This window comes from Pinus tabuliformis, chromosome J (genome assembly GCF_031772625.1).
Source record: "Pinus tabuliformis cultivar Carrire ecotype Pingquan chromosome J, CPIR1, whole genome shotgun sequence".
Classification (NCBI taxonomy): Eukaryota; Viridiplantae; Streptophyta; class Pinopsida; order Pinales; family Pinaceae; genus Pinus; species Pinus tabuliformis.
In genome coordinates this window covers 1,284,191,083-1,284,213,328 of record NC_142295.1, presented here as the reverse complement: position 1 = coordinate 1,284,213,328, position 22,246 = coordinate 1,284,191,083, and the positions used below count along the sequence as shown (strand labels likewise).

The following is a 22,246-nucleotide window of genomic DNA, read 5'->3' as shown; positions in this document are numbered from 1 at the left end:
AATATTTATATATTAATAAAAACCTTTTCATACCGGCTTACCAAAAAAACTTATTAAATACTTAATATTTGGCAAAACAATATCTATTTAAACCATTTTTGACTCTCAATTCACACACAAATGCTTCAATTCTTCACTTCTGGAGAAAACCAAAATCTTCCCCATTATCCAAATCATTAAATAATTCATGGTTGGGAAAATATAAATGTATACACAGAATCTAAATCAAGGACTACAAATTTTATTTAAAATGTAGCTGATGGCCAAGTTTATTTCCTAATACAGTCCGGTGCACTTCCGATTCCCAATAGTGATTTTTATAAATAAGCGAGTACAGTCCAACTAACTCTGATGCAGAGAATGACCGTTGTATTCAAATACCTAAATGTCTTCATAGAACTAATTTTCAAACCCAACGTGCACATGCATATCCTGAACAATATAATTTGAGTCGTAGGTGGGCATAAATCCCCTTTCTAGTTCCCCGTTGAACGTCGATTTCACGCAACTCCGTAGATGACCTCATCACTGTGAAAAGGTTAAGACCAGAACGTGTGATATTCTGTACAAGTTTTGTTCATGGTTAGGGTTTTCTTGTTCAGGGTTAGGGTCACGGCTGTCAAGCTTCAGCATTTTGGATTTTTGGATGTGTTTGACTTTTTGATTGTATTGAATTTATATAAAAAAATTATTTAAACATTGTAACAGTCAAATAAGTTAAAAAAAAATTGCCGAAAAAATCACCATCCTCTAAATTATGGTCTCTAGTTGAACACTGCAACGATCAGATTTCTTAAAAAAAAATCACCCGCCAAAAAGTCACAATCTACGTGAAAGTCTGGCCTGAATAGACAACGCCTTTATATGAATTTCTATATGTATTTATTTTTTTTTTTCCGTGAATCGATGGTTTCAATTAGGGCAAAGGCTCGCATTCGTGTATTTATACTTGTCTATTACCTCTATCTATAGTCCTATTTAGCTTAACTCTCCATAGTTGCCAATTAGCCGCCTCTGCAATAAATCTCTCAATGGATAATGGATGGATGTTATGGTATTCTGTTACAGGGCTCACCTCCGTCTTTATATTCTTTGCCTTTGATGTGTGGAGGAGGAAGACTTATCGCAGGCTTCCTCCGGGACCTCCAGGGTGGCCGATTGTGGGAAACCTGTTCCAGTTGGGTAACAAACCCCACGAAGCTCTCTTCCACCTCGCTCAGAAGTACGGCCCTCTCATGTGTGTCTCTCTCGGAATGAAAACTACAGTGGTAGTCTCCTCTCCTGCCATGGCAAAGCAAGTTCTCAAAACCCATGACCATGTTTTTGCGGGCCGGACGGTCATACAGTCAACTCAGTGCCTTTCTTACGACAAGTCCTCAGTAGTTTGGGCCCAATATGGATCCCACTGGCGTTTGCTGAGACGCATATCCAATACAAAGCTCTTCAGCGTCAAGAGGTTGGAAGCCCTGCAACATTTGAGAAGAGATGAAGTATTCCGAACAATCAAGCAGATTCTGTTGGCAAGTACAGAGGGGAAGAGTGTAAACATCGGAGATATGATGGTCCACTTCGCTCTTAATATGTTAGGCAAGATGGCCTTTGGTAAAGACATGTTCCATCCCAATTCTCCAGCTTTCCAAGAGTTCAAAGACAGTCTTTGGCAATGGCTGGTGAATGCAGGAGCTCCCAATTTGGTGGACTACTTTCCCTTTCTTCTGTGGTTGGATCCTCAGGGTGTGAGACGTAACACAACATTCTATTTGGGAAGGGAATTTGGCATTGTTGACAAATTCATAGAGAACCGCCTCGCCACGAAAGGCAAAACGACGGACGCGAGTGATGGTCCTGAGGATCTGTTGGACGCTCTGCTGGATATGAGAGGCGATGATTTTACTCTCACCGACATCAGAGTCTACTTAACTGTAATCATTTCCATTCTCCGTTGTTGGTATCATACAATAAGGCTATTGACGTATTTAATGATACATGGTATCTTATTCTAAAGTATCGGAGTTTACTAGTGAATTCATACTGTCAAAGTAATTTATCTTATGGCCAATTGCTTGATGCAGGACATATTTGCGGCGGGAAGCGACACTACTGCGAAGACCATGGAGTGGGCGATGGCAGAACTCATATGCAATCCGGAGAAAATGAAACGAGCCCAGGCCGAGTTGGACCAGGTAGTTGGTCGCAATAAAAGGGTGGAAGAAAGTGATAGTGACCGTCTCCCTTATCTTTGTGCAGTGGTAAAAGAAGTTTTGAGGTTGCACCCGGTAGTTCCTCTGCTCCTTCCACACAGAGCAGATAGTGATTGTGAGATTGAGGGATTCTTGATACCCAAACACACCCAGGTAATCGTCAACATGTGGGCAATCGGAAGGGACCCTGCCATCTGGAATGAACCATCTAAATTCGTCCCTGAGAGATTTCTCGATGATAAGATGAATAGCGTGGATTATAGGGGACAACACTTCGAGCTGATACCATTCGGAGCAGGAAGGAGAATATGCGCGGGACTTCCGTTGGCGACCCGGATGATTCATCTGGTATTGGCTTCTCTCATCCATTCATTCGAGTGGGCACCAGCGAAGGGCATGAGTGCAGAAGTGGACATGACAGAGAAGTTTGGAATTACTATGGCAAAGGCGGTGCCACTAGAAATTATTCCCGTGCCACGCCGACCTCTGGATTCTTAAAATTAGATAATTATTTTAATTCCTCCTGTATGTAGATGTGGAGTTGGTTAAATATAGAGAGTCAGTTGTGATTGAGTGGTTGTATGTGGAGTTGGCTAAACATGTTTAGAGAGTCAGTTTACTGAGTGGTTGAGTGTTGAATCAAGGTTGTTGATTGTTTGAGTATTGAGTCAATTCGAGTTAAGTGATAGTGTGTGAGTGTTGACTCAATGTGGTTGATTGTTTGAGTATTGAGTCAAGTGATAGATGACTTTAGTGTATGGTTGCATGTCAAGGCGAGTAGCTAGTTGGAAAAGGATAAATACCCTTCAAGGGGTTCATTGTAAGCATCATATTGTGTGTGATCAATAGAATAGTAGCATCTGGTGAATTCATGCTTTGTCTCCTCTGTGTTTTCAACAAAATTAGTATTCTAGGGAGGTTACACAGTTTTATGTATGAATTCATTCTTTGTCTCCTCTGCTTTTTCAATAAATTGATATCAGAGCGAGGTTACACAGAGCTAGAGATAACAGATTTGCAGTGATCCGTGTGAAAAGAAAAATCTATTTTTTCGTGGTTTGAGCATTAACCCATCCTACAGTTCTATACGCGTTCAGGGTCAGGTGAAAACTGCAAATTACGTGAATTTTTGAAACGTTAAAGGATTAACGCGCTTCTGCCTATTGTAAACTCACAGAAGATAACATAGTTTCAAAATTCGAAGTCAAACGTTCCGAAGATTTACATAAGTGGGAAGTCTTTGAATTCTGTTACTAAAAGAGTGCATATTAAAAAAACAAAAGGTGTTTTATTAAAAGATTCTATGAAGGATTTGGACCCACGTAAATTTCTTTTTAATTCGTTGGTGATTTTATAAAGGTGTTTTGTTTTTATATAAAGATATTATAATTGATGGGGCTGATAAGGCAGAATAATTTCATGATCTCTTATTAGGAAAACTTACCATAGATGAGTTCATAACAAATTTCACATCCATGTTAACATATGTACCTTACATTCGCAAGGAAAAAGCCAAGGTTTAGTGTTTCATGAGTAGCCTACCAATATTCATGAAAGAATGACTAAAATTTGACAATCCCAAAACAATGGACGAAGCCATTCGGAAAGCACAGATCTGTTATCAAGAGATGAAATCTAGAGGATAAGGCAGTAAGAGTTGGGCTAACAAAAAGTCACAGAAAAATTTTCAAAATGTGAAAAATGTGAAAGCTGGAAACACTAGGAGTCTACATAGGAATGAGTACATCAAATTTGCTAGAAGGAATCAACGAAAAACTAAATCACAAGTGGAAATTAGGCAAGTTGAAGTTTCTGATAAACTTGACTTTGGTCAATAGTAAAAGCCCCCACTACAGTGTTGGGGCTGCGGAGAGCAACATTATTATAAAAATTGTCCTCACGACTCTAGGGACAAACAAATGCCAACATTCAAGAGGCCTCCATGGTTTGAAGGCCAGAAATGTCTCTTTTTGACCATCCTTTTTGCCATCGCATTTAAATTTTGTGCTATTTTTATATGAAAGCCTCAACATATTAAGGTAAATATCAATACATACAAGGTATTCATCATCCATATTTAAATTCTCTGTTTTTAGTGAAATTATGGCAAAAGTACCTTGAAATTACCAAAGTTTGTATATTCTGCACCTGATATTGGTTTCTGTAGTAGAATCCATTCTTAGATAGGTTGTAGCATTCCAAAAGAAGAAAGAAGACTGTAAAAATATGATATTTGGCTCCGATATGGATAATCGGCTATTGACATTACTTGACAAGCTAGGCGAAATCAAGGATATTGAAGTCAAAGGCTAAGAAAAGCTCGAAACTTGTGTATTGCAGTTAAACATAGGAAGCGGATAATCAAGCAAGCGAGGAACTTAGCTATTAAAGCATGAAATCTCCTATGGCTTTCTTTTTCAATAGCAATTAATAAGGAGACTAGAATCTTATATATCGACCTCATAGGTTACATATTTTCTAATATATTATCGGCTTAAAACTCTTCCGAGTTTTTTTTTATCATTTATATAAATAACAGTAAGAGAGACAAAGAACACAGTAGTAGTGGTGATTAATGTTATTAAGTTTATAATCTTTTTGTGGAAAAATTCATACTCTATTCTCTTAATACAAGTTCCTATTACTCTCTAAATGCGTGGGTGAAGCATCATTGATTGTTAAATTAATCATGCACTCTGGGAGGGCCCCTCTAAGTTGTGAGGTTTTATTTTAGTTTTGCATTAATGTTTTTAAATTTTATTTTTCATTTTTCTTCTCGTTACAGTCATTTCATTTCAGTCATTTTTACAAAGTACTGATAAACCAAAAATACCAAAAAGAGTTTACTTATGCTATGCATTCTTGACATCATTACTTAGTTGTTTCAACATTCAACCTTAATTTCTTTGAGGTATTTCCTCATTTACTTTTAACTTTTGATATGCTAAAGAAGGTACATTTTAGAGGCCCATGCACACATTAGTAATCAATCTTAAGTTAAATTTTCACATTTTGGATTTCATTATCATTCCCTTTTTGAAGAAACTTTATCTTTTACAATTTATATTTCGTTATCAGGTATTTCATATTTTCCAACTAGCATAAATATTTCTTTTTATAAATTAGTGCATAATGATTTCAATTCGCAGCAGTAAAGTTAGATCATTTTATTTCATGTTTAATCTTCAAGAATTCATTTCACAGTTAGAATTAAGTGTGCATTTCTGCAATATAGATAAGATCCTTTATTTTCAAAAAGCTCAACTTAGATAGGATTCTATATTGAAAGAACATGTGTGTTGATTCTCTCCAATTTGTATAAAAATCATTTCATTCATCTTTAAAGTTATTTTCACTCTTAGATCACTTAATTTACAAAATAAAACCTAGTATATATAGTGCACATACACTTCACAAGTACACAAATCTTGGTCGAAATTTAATGAAGTAAATTAAAGACAATTAATATATTAAATATCAACGTTGGGGCTATAGAGAGCCTCGTTATTATAAAAGTTTTCCTCGCCTCTCTAAGGCCTAACACACTACCAACATTCAAGAGGCCTCCATAGTTGGTGACGTGGCATGCAACATTCGAAGGATTAATTCAGCTCTGGATGATCATTAAGTGGAATATCAACCCTCCATGATCGAGCTTGAAGGTAAAATACATAACCATGTCGTGTAAATTTTGAGAGACCCAGGAGCCATTTTAAGTTACGCCAACCCCAAGGTCATTGAGAAATCTCAATTACAAACTTGTAAATTTATAAATCCTTGGTTAGTGCAGTTAGCAACCAGGGCAAAAAAAGGGTGACAACAAAAATAAAAGACTATTCTATTGACATAGAAAATCAAAAAATTAATTTAAATTTGAATGCATTAACTTTGGGGTCATATGATGTTTTAATCAGAATGGATCGAATGGAGGAGCATTGATCATTAGTAAATTGTAAAGGAAAAACCATCAGTGACATCAATTGAAGGGGTGTTAGGCAAGAAATTCAAGGTGTTAAAAGACCCATAAGACTGCAACCAATTACTACCTCTTAGTCATGGAAATGCATTAATAAGGGGTGTTATACTTATGCGGTGCAGGTAGGTTTTACTAATTCTAAAAATAAGGCAGCCTCTTTGGAGAACCTGTGAATCATTCAAGATTTTATTGATGTGTTTCCAAAATAAACTCTAGGACTGCCTCCTAAGCGAGACATCGATTTCACCCTAGAATTGATTCTAGGGGATATGCCCATGTCAAATACTCTTTACCAAATGAGTATTCCTTGGCTAACTAAGATCAAAATGCATTTGAAAGAATTGCTTTACAAGGGCTATATCCACCAAAATGCATCCCCTTGGGATCACATGTTTTGTTTGTCAAGAAAAAAGTTCGTACCTTGAGACTATGCATCAATTAATGATAACTTAATAAGCTGACAATTAAGAATAGATACCCGTTACCCAGAATTGACGATCTATTTAACCAAATCAAAGGAGCCACGATGTTCGCTAAGATAGACTTGTGATCGAGATACCATTAGAAAAGAGTGAGGAAATAAGACATTCCTAAAACTGCCTTTTGAACTTGTTATGGCCATAACAAATTTGTGGTTTCTCCCTTTGGCCTAACTAATGCACCCGCAACATTCATGAGTCTGATGAATAATGAATTCCACCCTTATCTTGATAATTTTTTTCTAATTTTTATTGATGATATTATCATATACTCTAGGAATTCAGAGGAGCATAAGGAACACTTGAGAATAATTTTACAAACATTTAGGGAACATCAATTGTATGTTAAATATAGTAAGTGTTATTTCTTTAAGGAGCATATTAAATAATTAGGACATGTCATCTCTGCGGAAGGGATAGCGGTTGATCTAGAAAATATCAAAAACATTATGGAATGACCTGTTGCTACTAATGTTGTGCACATCCGATATTTTATTGGCTTAGAAAGATATTATTGCCATTTCACTGAAGGATTCTCTAAACTAACTTATCGTATCACCTCCTCGCAAAATAAAGGAAACGTTTTTAAGTGGATTGTTGAATGTTAGCATAGTTTTGAGTTCTTAAATCATTTTCTAACCACGGCTCTAGTACCAAAATTAGCGAACCCGAAAAAGAGTTCATCATTTGCACTGATGCACGTCAAGAAGGAATTGGATGGGTACTGATGCGAGAAGGAAAAGTGATTAGATACGAATCCTGAAAAAAATAGGAGCATGAGGAGAGGTATTTTGCTTACAACTTGGAAATAACTATAGTAGTGCATGCTCTAAAGGTATGGAGACATTATCTTATAGGATTTTTTTTTGTTAATGACTGATAATAACAACTTACCCAGTTTCTTTAAACAACCTAACCTCAATGCTCGTCAAGCTAGGTGGAATTCCTTCTTAAGCGAATTCAATTTTGATATGAACACCCAAAAGGAAAATAAAATTGAGTAGTAGATGCACTAAGTAGAAAGCCGTGTCATGTGTATGAAATTTTGTATAGTCCAGTTGAATTTAATTTTTATGAGTTAATTAAAGAGGTTGTGGATAAAGATACAAAATATTTATTCTTATCGCAGCAAACCAAGTAAGTAAACAAAACATGACAACACACTGACTATGGCATAAATGATGATAATCTACTGATTTTTAGATGAAGAGTGTATACTCTGAATCAGGTAGGTGTTAGACAATTAATATTAGATGAACTTAAGAGGAAGCCTTATATTGCCCACCTCGAATATGAAAAGTTATTTTATGTTGTTAAGAAAAAAAAAATGGCCTGGAATGTGAAAATACATCACAAAATATTTGGCCAAATGTCTAGAGTGTCAACAAGATAAAGTTGAACACCAGTACCTAGTTGGGGTTCTTCACGCACTACCTATTCTTGAATGGAAGTGGGAGGTAATTACTCTATAATTCATCACTCGGTTTCCTAAAACTAAGAAATTGAACGATTCAATCATGGTGATAGTAGACAATTTAAGCAAAGTAGCTCATTTTATATTTGTTCAATCCAGATACAAAATTGTGCAAATTGTTGATGTATTCGTGTGATAAAATTTTAGATTACACGGGTTACCTAAAGTTATGATATTAGATACATATGTGAAATTTAAATCATCTTTTTGGAAAACCCTCTTTAATGGCTTGGGAACTCAATTTTAGTTTAGCATAGCATATCACCTTAAGACAGACAAATAAATGGAGAGGGTGAATCAAATTATCAAGGACATGTTACGGATGTATGTAATGCAACACCCGAACAAGTGGGAGGAGTACCTCCACTTAGTGGAATTTGCATACAATAAAAATTACCATGAGTCATTGAAAATGAGCCCCTTTGAAGTTCTATATGGGAGAAGATGCAATACCCCCATTAACTGGAATAGTCAAGATGAAAAATTCATGTTAGGGCCCAACATCTTGACAAAACTGGAAAATAGTGTAAGAAAGGTACAACAAAATTTAAAAGTCCCCCATGATAGAGAGAATATGTATGTAGAAAATAAAATAACCTTCAAAGAATTCCAAGTAGGATACCATGTGTATGTTCAAGTACAGCCTAAGAAGAGCACTATGTAGTGGAGGGGTTGTGTGAAACTGGCCCCACGATATTGTGGATGCTTCCAAATTTTGGAAAGGGTTGGACCTATTACATATCGGTTGGCATTACTTGGCTATATAACACTTCATAACATGTTTCACGTATCCTTGTCAAAATTATATGTATATGACTCTAGACACATAATTAACTAGGATGAAGTATAGGTACCAATATTATTAGTGAATGTGTACATTTGTTTAAAATTGAGTGTTACGAGTTTGTTTGAAATTGAGTCAGAATTCAAATATGTATAAATTTTAATATTTCTATGGCATTGGAATCGGTAGATCTAGATGGAGAATTCTGGGTAGAACCTCTACATATTCTCAGTCGGAGAAAAACAACACTACATAAACAAGACATCACCCATGTTAAAGTGCAGTGGAAGCATTTTAGCCTAGAAGAGGCTACCTCGCAGGATGAATGTTTGATGCAGGAACCATACTGTGACCTATTCCAAGGACATAAATAAACACTGAGGATAGTGTTTAGCTCAAGGAGAGGAAGATGTAATGCCCCTGGGTATGTAAATAACCGACATGTACTTTTACTATACCAGACTTGCTAATTAAGGTAATTAGCAAAGAACTTGAAAAGAAATGTGTTATTTTCTTTTAAGACTGTGATTAAACAAAATTATGCATAGTTAGAAAATGACTAAAGGAAGACTTGTAAAATAAAATCTTAATTCTAGGAGGTTATACATTTATCTTTTCTTCGTGGAAGTGATAAAAGGGAAATATTTTCCAAGGTAAAGACGTGTGTGTAAAGAGTAGGGAAGAAAAGAAAATAAAACATTTAGGGAAGAAAAGAAAAGAAAACATTTATGTTAGGACGTTGTCAAGGAAGCAAATGGGATTTTTTGGGCCTTCTTGGGCTCGTTAAACGAGTGGAAGCCAAATAGAAACATTCTAGACTGGACTGGTAGTCTTCAGGCTACAGAATAGTCACTATTTGAAATGCTCTAGCAATTAGGAGGCTCAGGTTGAGAATCTAGACGTAATAGTTGGTCTCACTGGTTGGGAGGAATGAGTCTTTCCTTGGTTATTTTTTTGACAAGCAGAAAAACATATAAGTATTTATATCGATTTTAAAATAGATAGATATATTTAAGGATATGAAATTTAAAACAGATAAAACATTGTAATAAGTAAAAGAAATAGTCACAAATATTTGTGCATCTTGAATATATTTATGTTAACTGTTATGAGAAATTACCGACTTCTATATATAAATTCCAACCAAAATTGGTATCAATGCTTTGAATAAGGAACAAAATTCCCCTTATGCAATCTGTGATTACAATGTCAAATAAAACACAATATGTATATTCTGGGCCAACAGTCAAAAGCCAACTGCTGGGAAAAAGTGGGTGTTATGGACTGTTGGAATGATAATTTCAAACCGTCGGAAGCTGACAGTTGAACAATGACCCAGCTTATTCAGAAAACAGCGATTGGACTTTCCTTGCGATGCGATCTGATCGCATATCGCACTTTCCCTTGTCACCCTTCGATGCATCCTTGTATTGTCTGCGATGCGATATTTGTGATGCGATCGCAGATCGTAGATCGTAAATCTTAAACTTCTGCGCGTTAAGACCTTTGCTCCTTATCCGCCGATGCGATGGTGCGATGTTGTGATAAGCCATGAATTAAATTCTAAGAAGATATTTTCAGCTACGTAATTAATGATATTTACCACGGTTGGTAAATGTAGGTGAAACTTTTAATTTTATTATTTTCTATTTTACGAAAGTATGGGCACAAGCAACACGTATTGTAAGATATTTTTGTGTTGTTCTATATATATAAAAAAAAATGCAAGGGCAGATAGAGCAGTGTGTAGAATTAGAGAAGAAGAGTTTTTTTTTTTCGCAACGCACAGCAGTGCTGAAACTGTAGTTTTCTGAGATAGTAAAATCAGATGCTGGAACTGAAGCGTTCCTGTTGTAATCCCTCTACAGAGGAAGACATTTATGTAACAATTTTCTTTTCTTTTATATGATTAAGATCCTGTATTGAAATCAGAACGTTGTTCTCTGTGTATTTCTTTTGTGTTTGAAATCACCAGAAATTTCCATCATGGTATCAGAGCTGGTCTAGGCACTCAGTGAGTCAAAAACAGAGATTGTTTTTCACTGTAGTAGCTGTAAGAAGTTTGTTGAGCAGATTTTTTTTTTCAGCAGAGAAAGTTTTTTGCTTGTTTTCTTTATACAGTCAGTATCTCTTCTTTATCAATACAAGTTAAGATGGCAGATGCTGGAACAGGTTTGACAAATTCCCAACTACCACAGTTTAATGGGAAAAATTACAATTATTGGTCCATAACAATGAAAGCATTGTTTGCTTCTCAAGGAATATGGGAGCTGGTTGAAACACGCTATGCTGAACCTGCAGATGCAACAACACTGGCTGCTTTGACAGTAGCAGAAAGAGACCAGTTGAAGAGCGACAGGAAGAAGGATGCCAAAGCCCTCTTTTTCCTCTTCCAATCAGTACATGAAAGTGTTTTTCCGCGAATTGCAGCAGCAACAAAATCCAAGGAGGCATTGGATATTCTCAAAACTGCCTATGAAGGCATGGAGAAGGTGAAGACTGCAAAGTTGCAGATGTTGAGGAGAGACTTTGTGTTAGGATATTCCGACACATAGGAAATAGTTAAGTTCAACTTGGTCTAGTATAGAGTTAGGTATAGAGTTAGGTAAAGTGTGTTTCTTTACCGTTGTACATTTTGTAACTTACAATCCGATGGTCATGATATGTAGTGATCCGACGGTTCACTCTCTCCTCGGTATTACCGACACTTGATCCGTGGCTTGACACCCGATTGGTCCATGAATTCTATTTAAAGCGCATGAAGGGTCATTGTTTGAGTAATCCGTGCATGAGAGAAGCTTATGTAAATTTTCATTCTTTGATTAATAAATTGCCTGTGGTAGCCACGTTGGCGCAGGCCGTGGACTGTTTCCCTCTTTTAGGGTTTTAACCACGTCAAAAATACTGGTGTATTGATCTGTGATCTCGTTGTGAGCGGTGTCCTTTTGGTGTTCTTTCTGAGGAACTTACCCTGTAAATTCCTACATGGTATCAGAGCCAGGTTGAGGGCCGTGTCCGTTGGTGATCCAAATCTGAAGCCGGTAGAACTGCATCCGACTACCGTTTCCTAGATCTGCTGTTTCTGACTGCTTTCGGGCCGAGAGGACTTCTCTGTTGCGTTCGGAGCATCTGTTCCAGTGAGGAACCCCTTTCGTTTCACGCGAAAAGGTTTTCGGTAGCCCTAGTTGCGTCATTTTTAAGATCTGGATGTATACAATCTTTATTTGCAGTTTACTGTTATTTTCTCTCTGCTTATTTCGGTTTCGGTTTATTTAGCTTTTTTTTAAAACCGGATCTATACCTTTCATTTCTGCGTATGCTCTTTGCCCTGCGACTCTGTGCGATCTGGGCAAATTAGAAACAGAAAGGAAGGATTTTTCTCATGCGTATGCTCTTTTCCCTGCACCTTAGTGTGATCTCGGAAAATCAGAAACATTGAGAAAAATATTTAGATTTTCGGCTAAAGCTAACTTTGAGCCACAAGGTTCATTTTTGAAAATATCTAGTTTTTTGGCTAAAGCTAACTTCGAGCCATAAGGTTCGTTTTCTTTGCATGTCCGTGTTGGGTTTTGTATTTTGTGTTTTGTAGGGAAAAAGAGCTTTCTCAAGGCAAGCACGCAAACCAAGGCCCCCCCCCCCCTCTCTCTCTCTCTCTCTCAAATTTTTTGTATAGATCAATTGGTTCAAAGCTATTTTAAGAGAGTAGAGGTCTTGGGTTCAAGTCTCCATTTTGTGGGGGCGGATTATTTCATTCCCGCACATTCGCGCACTTTGCCGGCAACTTCAACAATTTTTTTTCAAAAAGCCATAACTTCTTCATCCGGAAGCCTTTTTCAGAGCCGTTTTTTTTAAAACAGCCTAATTTTTCGAGATCTATCCATTGGAACACTTACTTTCAGCATCTTCAGCTTCAGTTTTTTTAAAAATGGAAAGTCCATGCCAAGTCATTCTTGACAGCACTAACTACTTCCAATGGATATCCTACATGGAAGATTTACTTAGAAGAAAAGGTCACTACAGAATAGCCACAGACCAAGAGAAGAAACCAAAAGATGAAGACAAGGCTGAAAAATGGGAAAATAGACAAGATCAAGCACGTGGTTTGATAGGGATGTCTATTTCTCCTGATCTTAGATTCCATATTGCAGAACTTGAAACTCCTCATGAAGCATTGGAACAAATCACTAAAGTTTTTGGGATTAAAAATGAAATTAGAGCCCATCAACTTGAAAATGAGTTGCTTACATTGGATCCTAATAATTTTTCTTGCATTGAAGATTTCTTGTCCAAATTCAAGACCCTTAGATATCTCTTGGAAGGTGTTAAGGTTAAGAAAGAAGATAGTAACCTTATTTATTCCATCCTTACTAAGTTGGGACCAGCCTACTCTGTATTTGTTTCCACCTTCCATTCTACAAGGGAAGCTTTCATTTGTCAAGGAAAAGACTACAAGGCCCCTTCCTTTGACTCTTTTTGTGATTCTTTAATAAGAGAACAAGAAAAACTCTTACACCTTGGTCTTCTTAATCTTGGAAACTCTTCCAAGAAAGCGTTAGCCGCCCAGCAGCAACCAAATTCAAAGAATCCTAAGAAGTCATATCCTAAAAAGAATGGTCCTAAACCAAACAAGGGTCCTAAGCAAACTTAGCCTCAAAATGAAAGATCATTTCAGCAAAATGATAAGACCAATAAAAACAAATGGAAGAAGACTGATAGACATTGTAACTTTTGTAATCGAGATGGCCACTTAGAATCTAAATGCTTTAAGAAGATGGAAGCCTTGGAAGCCGCAATGAAGAAACATAACATCCATGTGGAGCATTCTTCAACTTCAACTTCAACTTCATCTCCACGAATGGCACTTTCTGCATGTCGTTGTCAATCATCTCAGTCTGGTTATGCATTAAATGTATCTTCTTCTTCTCATTCTCATGAGTGGCTCATTGATTCTGGAGCCTCTTATCACATGGCCAAAAACCAAGCCATGTTTTCTTCTTTAAATGATTGTAACACCAAAAATATATATGTTGGTGATGATAGATCTCTTAATGTTGTAGGGACTGGAACTGTTCATCTAGACAATGGTCAGTTTAATGATGTATTATGTGTTCCAACCTTATCCTGCAACCTTCTATCTGTATATCAGATAACTCATTCAGGTGAAGGTAAAATTGTTGAATTTTCACCTCATGATGTTGTAATCAAGGATCTAAGAGATCCTAAACAGATTCTAGCTACTGGTATTGCTGATGATTCCACAAGGTTGTATAAGTTTCACAACTTTGGGTCATCAAATCTTCCCTCAGTATTTGTTGCTCATAATGATGAAGTGAGCAAACTTTGGCATGAGCGATTTGGTCACTTAAACTATCGCTCCCTTCAGCATCTATGTAAAGAAAATATGGTGACAGGTCTTCCTATGGTATCTTGCAGAGATGGTGTTTGTTCCGGATGTGTACTCGGAAAACATCATCGGGACAGTTTTGAAAAACGTGCCTCTTGGCACGCCTCAGCCCCTTTACAGCTTGTGCACAGTGATTTATGTGGTCCACTTCCTGTTGCTTCATTCTCTGGCTGCAAGTATTTCTTAACTTTCATTGATGATTTCTCCAGACGCACTTGGGTATACTTCTTAAAACTCAAGAGCGAAGTATTTAACACATTTTTGGCCTTCAAAGCCTTTGTTGAAAAACAATCTGGACATCAAATTCTTAAGCTAAGAACTGATAATGGTGGAGAATATGTTAAAAACACATTCATCAACTTTTGCACCGAAAATGGAATTCAAATGCAACATACTGTTCCATACACTCCACAACAAAATGGTGTAGCTGAAAGGAAAAATCGCACCTTAAAGGAAATGGCTAATTGTATGCTGCAATCTAAAGGACTCAGTCTTAGTTTTTGGGCCGAAGCAATTAATTGTGCAAATTATATAATAAATCGCACTCCTACTAAGGTTCTAAAGAATATCACTCCAGAAGAAGCTTGGAGTTCCATTAAACCAGATGTAAGTCACTTTCGTGTTTTTGGAAGTGAAGCATGGGCCCATATTCCAGATGAAAAGCATAAAGCTTTAGAACCTAAGAGTGAGAAATGTACTTTTGTTGGATATTCTGAAGATGTAAAAGGTTATAGACTTATTCCATTTAAGTCCAAAAATGTTATCATTAGAAGAGATGTAAAATTTGATGAAAATAAATCGGCCTGCGAGCCTAGTCCGGCGGATGTGCCACCTCTTCCTATCTCTTCTACTTTTGAAAACATTTCTTCTTCAGATGATGAAAGTGAGGATGACAATCCTCCCCCACCTTCTCAGGATCCTCAACTTCCAAGATGGGTCCGTGCTACTCGGGATGCAGCAGGTGATCTTGCCGGTGATCCTACAGATCAGCGACGTACACGTTCTCAGTTTGAAAGAGCCTCTTCTTTACTGGCTCAAGCTCCAGTAAATCATGATCCTGACACTTTTGCAGAAGCTTCAGGCCATCCACATTGGGAAGCAGCTATGAATGAAGAATATCATTCATTGTTGACAAATGATACATGGGATCTTGTTCCTCTACCAAAGGGACGCAAACTTGTTAGATGTAAATGGGTTTACAGAACCAAGTATGGACCAGATGGGAAAGTTGATAAACATAAAGCTCGTCTTGTTGCTAAGGGCTTTTCACAGGTTGAAGGCATTGACTACACTGAAACCTTCTCCACTGTTGCCAAAATGAACTCTATCCGCCTTGTTCTTTCCCTTGCTGCCTCTTTAAAATGGGAAGTCCATCAGATGGATGTTAAATCTGCCTTCTTGCATGGGGACTTGCATGAAGAAATCTATATGGAACAACCCATTGGCTTCATCCAAACAGACTCCAGCCTTGTATGTCGACTTAAGAAATCTCTTTATGGTCTCAAGCAAGCTCCTCGGGCTTGGTATGCCAAAATGGATAGCTTTCTTTTAGAATCTGGTTTTCTAGGTGTTATTCTGACAATACTGTCTACACCAAGAAAGTGGGCAACTCTCTTATCATCCTTGTTCTTTATGTTGATGATCTTATTCTTACTGGTAGTGATCCCAACCTTATAAACCATGTGAAGTCCAGCCTTAAAAAGAAATTTGAAATGACAGACTTAGGACACTTACACTATTTTCTCGGTCTTCAAGTCTTGCAATCCAAGGAGGGTATTTCCCTTTCCCAGTCCAAGTATGCTTGTGATATTCTTCGTCATTTTCACATGGAAGACTGTAAGCCAGCCCCTTCTCCCTTTCAGTCTGGAGTCAAACTTTCAGTCTCTTGTACTTCTCCTGAAGTTGATGCTACCTTATACCGTCAACTTGTAGGAAAACTCTTGTATTTAACCCATACTCGTCCTGACCTTTCCTTTGCTGTTGGCCTTGTTGCTCGTTTTATGCAAAACCCCCGTGAAAGTCATTGGAAAGCAGCCAAAAGAATACTTCGTTATGTTCGAGGTACAGTACAGTTTGGGATTCATTACAGTGCCAAAGCAGCTCCTCTATTAGTTGGTTTCACTGATTCTGATTGGGCTGGTGACCCTGATGATCGGAAGTCTACTGCCGGTTATGTCTTCACTCTTGGTTCAGGACCTATTACATGGGCTTGTAAGAAACAGGCTGCCATTTCTCTTTCGTCAGCAGAAGCAGAGTATCGTGGTGCCGTGGAAGCTAGTAAGGAAGCCTTGTGGCTTCGTCAGATCCTATCAGAGTTTGGCTTTGAGCAGCAGCATCCAACCACACTTTGGTGTGATAATCAAAGTGCCATTCAGCTATGCAAAGATCCAGTCCAGCATCAGCGCAGAAAACACATTGAACTACACATGCACTTCATCAGAAAGCTCATTCATGACCATGTTCTTGAAGTGCAATATTGTTCAACAGATGATCAGGTTGCAGACATCTTCACAAAGGCTCTCACAGAGGCGAAGTTCACTAAACTTCGATATATGCTTGGAGTTCAGGAAGTTGTCACTAAGGGGGGATAGGCTCTAGTGCCTCCTTCCTTCTCCTATTGTGTCATATTTGTAAATCCTTCAATCCTATCCCAAGTTGTTCTTAAGGGGGGATGTTAGGATATTCCGACACATAGGAAATAGTTAAGTTCAACTTGGTCTAGTATAGAGTTAGGTATAGATTAAGATAAAGTGTGTTTCTTTACCGTTGTACATTTTGTAACTTACAATCCGACGGTCACGATATGTAGTGATCCGACGGTTCACTCTCTCCTCGGTATTACCGACACTTGATCGGTGGCTTGACACCCGATTGGTCCATGAATTCTATTTAAAGTGCATGGAGGGTCATTGCTCGAGTAATCCGTGCATGAGAGAAGCTTATGTAAATTTTCATTCTTTGATTAATAAATTGCCTGTAGTAGCCACGTTGGCGCAGGCCATGGACTGTTTCCCTCTTTGAGGGTTTTAACCACGTCAAAAATACTGGTGTATTGATCTGTGATCTGGTTGTGAGCGGTGTCCTTTTGGTGTTCTTTCTGAGGAACTTACCCTGTAAATTCCTACACTTTGAAAATCTCAGCATGAAGGAATCTGACACAATAGATTCATTCTTCACTTAGGTTATTGGCTTGATAACCCAGATAAGATCTCATGGTGAGATTCTTGAAGGAAGAAGGATTGTAGAGAAAATCTTGAGATGTTTACCCTCAAGGTTTGAATCTATTGTGGTAGCAATAGAAGAAATAGAAGATCTCTCACAGTTCACGGTAGATGAGCTCAGTGCTTCTATGTTGTCTCATGAACACAGACTGAGTAGAGGAGCAGATTCCTCTTTTGAGCAAGCATTCAAGACTCAGATGTTTTTTTCCCAAGGAAGAGGTCGAGGCAGAGCAAATAACAGAGATCATGGAAGAAGCCAAAATAGAGGTAGAGATTATCTTGCAAGCACAAGCGGAAGGAGCTGCAATCAGAACCAAGATGAAGGTTCAAGCAAACAACAAGCTCATGGACAAAGGTATGACAAATCCCAAGTCCAATGTCATTATTGTAAGAAATATGGGCACTATGCAAATGAATGTAGGAAAAAGCAAAGTGACATGAATAATAGGCAGAATGCTAATTTTGCAAATGAAGAAGATAAGAACCCAAAGAACGTGTTGTTAACATGTAACATAGCACAAGACAAACAAGAAGATTTTTGGTTCTTTGACTCAGGTTGTAGTAATCACATGACTGGAAATATTGCAATGTTTGCCAATCTGGATGAAAATGTGAAATTTGAGGTAACAACAGGGACTGATGATAAGATACCTGTCAAGGGTAAGGGAAGAGTCAGTATCCGAGCAAAAAATGGAGAACAGATGATTGTGCCAGATGTATACTATGTACCTGGTCTGAAATGTAATCTTTTGAGCATTAGACAGCTCATTAACAAAGGTTACAATGTGTTCTTCAAAGATGATTTGTGTACAATCAGAGACATACCTCCAATTAAGAAGATCATTGCACAGGTGCAGATGACCAGCAATAGAATGTTTCCTCTCAAACTCAGGGCAGATTTGAAGGAAGGAAGAACTATTGCGGCTGTAACACAAGAAGTCTTTCAGGAACAAGTGAAAGATGTGAATTGGTTGTGGCATTTGAGATTTGGACATCTCAATTTCGGAGGCCTGAATCTGTTGCACAGAAAGGGAATGGTAAAGGGATTGCCGTTGATTGAGAAACCAGACAGCCTTTGTGAAGGCTGCATCTTGGGCAAGCAACACAAAGAAAGCTTTCCAATAGGAAAGAGTATAAGGGCAAAAGCACCCTTGGAAATTGTTCACTCTGATGTATGTGGACCGATGCAAATACCATCATTTGCTGGAAATAAATATGTTTTAACTTTTATTGATGATTACACCAGAAAGACATGGGTGTATATGTTGAAACAGAAGAGTGAAGTGTTTGAGAAATTCCGCCACTTCAAAACTCTTGTTGAAAAGCAGAGGGGGCATTATATCAAAGTGCTCAGAACAGATAGAGGAGGAGAGTACATCTCCCAAGACTTTCTGTGTTTTTGCAGAGAGAATGGCATACAAAAGCAGTTCACCGCGAGGTATACACCTCAGCAAAACGGTGTTGCCGAAAGGAAGAATAGGACCATTCTTGACATGGTTCGAAGTATGCTAAAGGCAAAGCACTTGCTGCATGAGTATTGGGCAGAAGTTGTCACTTGTGCAGTTTACATCTTGAATAGATGCCCAACTAAAGTTGTCATGAACAAAGTACCAGAAGAAGCATGGAGTGGTCAAAAGAAAACTGTCACTCACATGAGAGTATTCGGTTGTGTGGCATATGCACATGTACCGGATCAGCTAAGAAAGAATCTTGACAGTAAGGGGGAGAAGTGTGTCTTTATTGGCTATTGTGATGAGTCAAAAGCATACAAACTCTATAATCCATCCACCAAGAAATTGATAGTAAGCAGAGATCTGCAATTCATTCAAGATGAAGCTTGGGATGGAAGCTTAGAAAAGACAGTGAATGTGAAGACAATTGTGTCTCATGAAGAAGAAGAGGAAGGGACAGTAGCAAATAATCCTTCCTTGGTGGCTCCTCCTCCACCACAACAAGTACAACAAACCACACACAAGCTGGAATTCGAACAGCCTTAAGAAGTCAAAGAAGTGCTTCTCCAAGCACATCACAGGGATCAGAAATACCCTCAAGTTCGGATGGAACTCCTAGCACACCAAGAAGACCAAGATTCAGAGATCTGAATGAGATTTATGAACAAGGAGAGGTAAGTAACAATACCGGTCTGAATTCATTATTCGCTTTGTATTGTCATGTTGATGACCCAGTTCATTTTGAAAATGCTGTAAATGAAGATAAATTGATTGAAGCAATGAATGACGAAATTGGTGCAATTGAGAAGAGTAAAACATGGGAGTTAGTGGACCTCCCTGAAGGCAAAGATGCCATTGGAGTTAAGTGGGTCTATAAGACCAAAAGCAATGCTGAAGGCAAGATTGACAGGTACAAAGCAAGACTTGTTGTGAAAGGCTACAAGCAGCAACAAGGCAAAGACTATGATGAAACCTTTGCACCAGTAGAAAGGATGGAAACAGTCATAACAGTGTTGTCTATTGCGGCACAACACAAATGGAAGATTTATCAGATGGATGTTAAATCTGCATTCCTGAATGGGGTGTTAAAAGAAGAGGTTTATGTTGAAGAACCTCCAGGCTATAAAGTTGAAGGCCAAGAGCATAAAGTCTGCAAACTGAAGAAGGCTCTTTATGGGCTGAAGCAAGCTCCAAGAGCATGATATAGCATAATAGATGCTTATCTGATTGAGAATGGGTTTGATAAGTGTGATGGTGAACCCACACTCTACATAAAATAGAATGACGGTAAGATTCTTATTGTTGTTTTATATGTAGATGATTTAATTTTTACTAGCAATGATGCTTCTCCCATTGATGATTTCAAAGCAGTCATGAAAAGTGAATTTGAAATGACTGACTTGGGCTTCTTAAGATATTTTCTTAGAATTGAAGTAGACCAAAGTGAAAATGGTGTTTTCATTTCTCAAGATAAATATGTAGAAGCAGTGTTGAAGAGATTTAACATGCAGAACAGCAAAGCAGCTGTGACTCCAACAGTAGTGGGGTTGAAATTGACCAAAGAAGATAGCAGCAAATATTTTGATCCAAAACTATACAAGAGCATAGTTGGCAGCCTTATGTACTTGACTGCAACTAGGCCGGACATTATGCACGCTGTGAGTTTAATTTCCAGATTTATGGAAAGACCGAAAGACACTCATTGGCAGGTAGCCAAGAGGATTCTAAGGTATGTGAATGGAACGAAGGGGTTTGGTATTTTATACTCCTCTTCTGAAAGTTTCATGTTGACAGGTTACACTGACAGTGATTGGGCTGGAAGTGTTGATAATAGGAAAAGCACATCGGGATATGTGTTTCATATGGGATCGGGAGCCATCTCATGGGCTTCCAAGAAGCAACCTGTTGTGTCTTTGTCAACAACAGAAGCAAAATATGTGGCAGCAACAGCAGCAGCATGCCAAGCAGTGTGGCTGAGAAGAGTTCTTAGAAATTTGTGTCATGAACAGGAAAAGGGCACAACCATTTACTGTGACAATAGCTCGGCAATAGCATTGTCTAAAAATTCTGTTTTTCATAAAAGAACAAAGCACATAGACACCAAATCTCACTTCATATGTGAATTGGTTAACAATGGTGAGATTGTTTTGCAGCACTGCAAAATAGAGGATGAGTTCGCTAACATCTTGACAAAACCATTGGGAAAGAAAAGTTTCGATCATTTCAGGACATGCCTAGGTATGCAGAAAAACCCAGTAGTTGAAATTAAAGGGGAGTGTTGGAATGATAATTTCAAACTGCCGGAAGCTGACAGTTGAACAGCGACCCAGCTTATTCAGAAAACATATTTACCGCGGTTGGTAAATGTAGGTGAAACATTTAATTTTATTATTTTCTATTTTACGGAAGTATGGGCACAAGCAACACGTATTGTAAGATCAGAAAACATATTTACCACGGTTGGTAAATGTAGGTGAAACATTTAATTTTATTATTTTCTATTTTACGGAAGTATGGGCACAAGCAACACGTATTGTAAGATATTTTTGTGTTGTTCTATATATATAAAAAAAATGCAAGGGCACATAGAGCAGTGTGTAGAATGAGAGAAGAAGAGACATTTATGTAACAATTTTATTTTCTTTTATATGATTAAGATCCTGTATTGAAATCAGAACATTGTTCTTTGTGTATTTCTTTTTTGTTTGAAATCTCCAGAAATTTCCATCATCGACAAGAATCAATTGATCAAAAAAGTGTGGTTTTTCATTTAAATGCCTAAAGAGAAATTCTATTAATATTTTAGAAAGGAAATCAACCGAATATCAATAAAATTCGGTATTAGGAACAGATGGAGCATTTTATAGTTTTAAAGAGGTCTTTTATGCATGAAACAACTATCGTGGAGGTAACTACAAGTACAAAGAAAGGACAAGAAAAAATATGAAATAATAGTAGAAGCCACAATTAATATGGCTAGAAATGTAAGTTGAAACATGGTTTAGATCTAATATAAGAGTTGGCATAATCATAAGTCTTCGAAATATGGGTCAGGAAATTGTTTAGTAATTCACAGCAAGGAATAAACCTTGCCAAGATATAGTCTCCATTATCATGTGGAAAACCTAGAACTGAAAATTGTGTTAAATGAACTTCAATTTCCTTCATGGCCATAACAAATAACACTCAAATATTTACATTCTAAAACAACACAACTTGAATTTGGAACTAACCATATAACCTAGAACGATAAAAG

At 37.6% G+C, this 22,246-nt stretch overlaps 1 protein-coding gene across 1 annotated transcript; it reads left to right on the top strand.

Annotated features, from left to right (window-relative positions):
* The first annotated feature begins 989 nt into the window (after positions 1–989).
* Positions 990–2,991, top strand: LOC149231945 (cytochrome P450 76T24-like). Its single transcript, XM_089376394.1, has 2 exons — positions 990–1,922; positions 2,073–2,991. Exons 1-2 carry the CDS (start codon positions 1,032–1,034, stop codon positions 2,697–2,699), a joined length of 1,518 nt encoding a protein of 505 aa, XP_089232520.1. The 5' UTR covers positions 990–1,031; the 3' UTR covers positions 2,700–2,991.
* Positions 2,992–22,246: the final 19,255 nt, after the last annotated feature.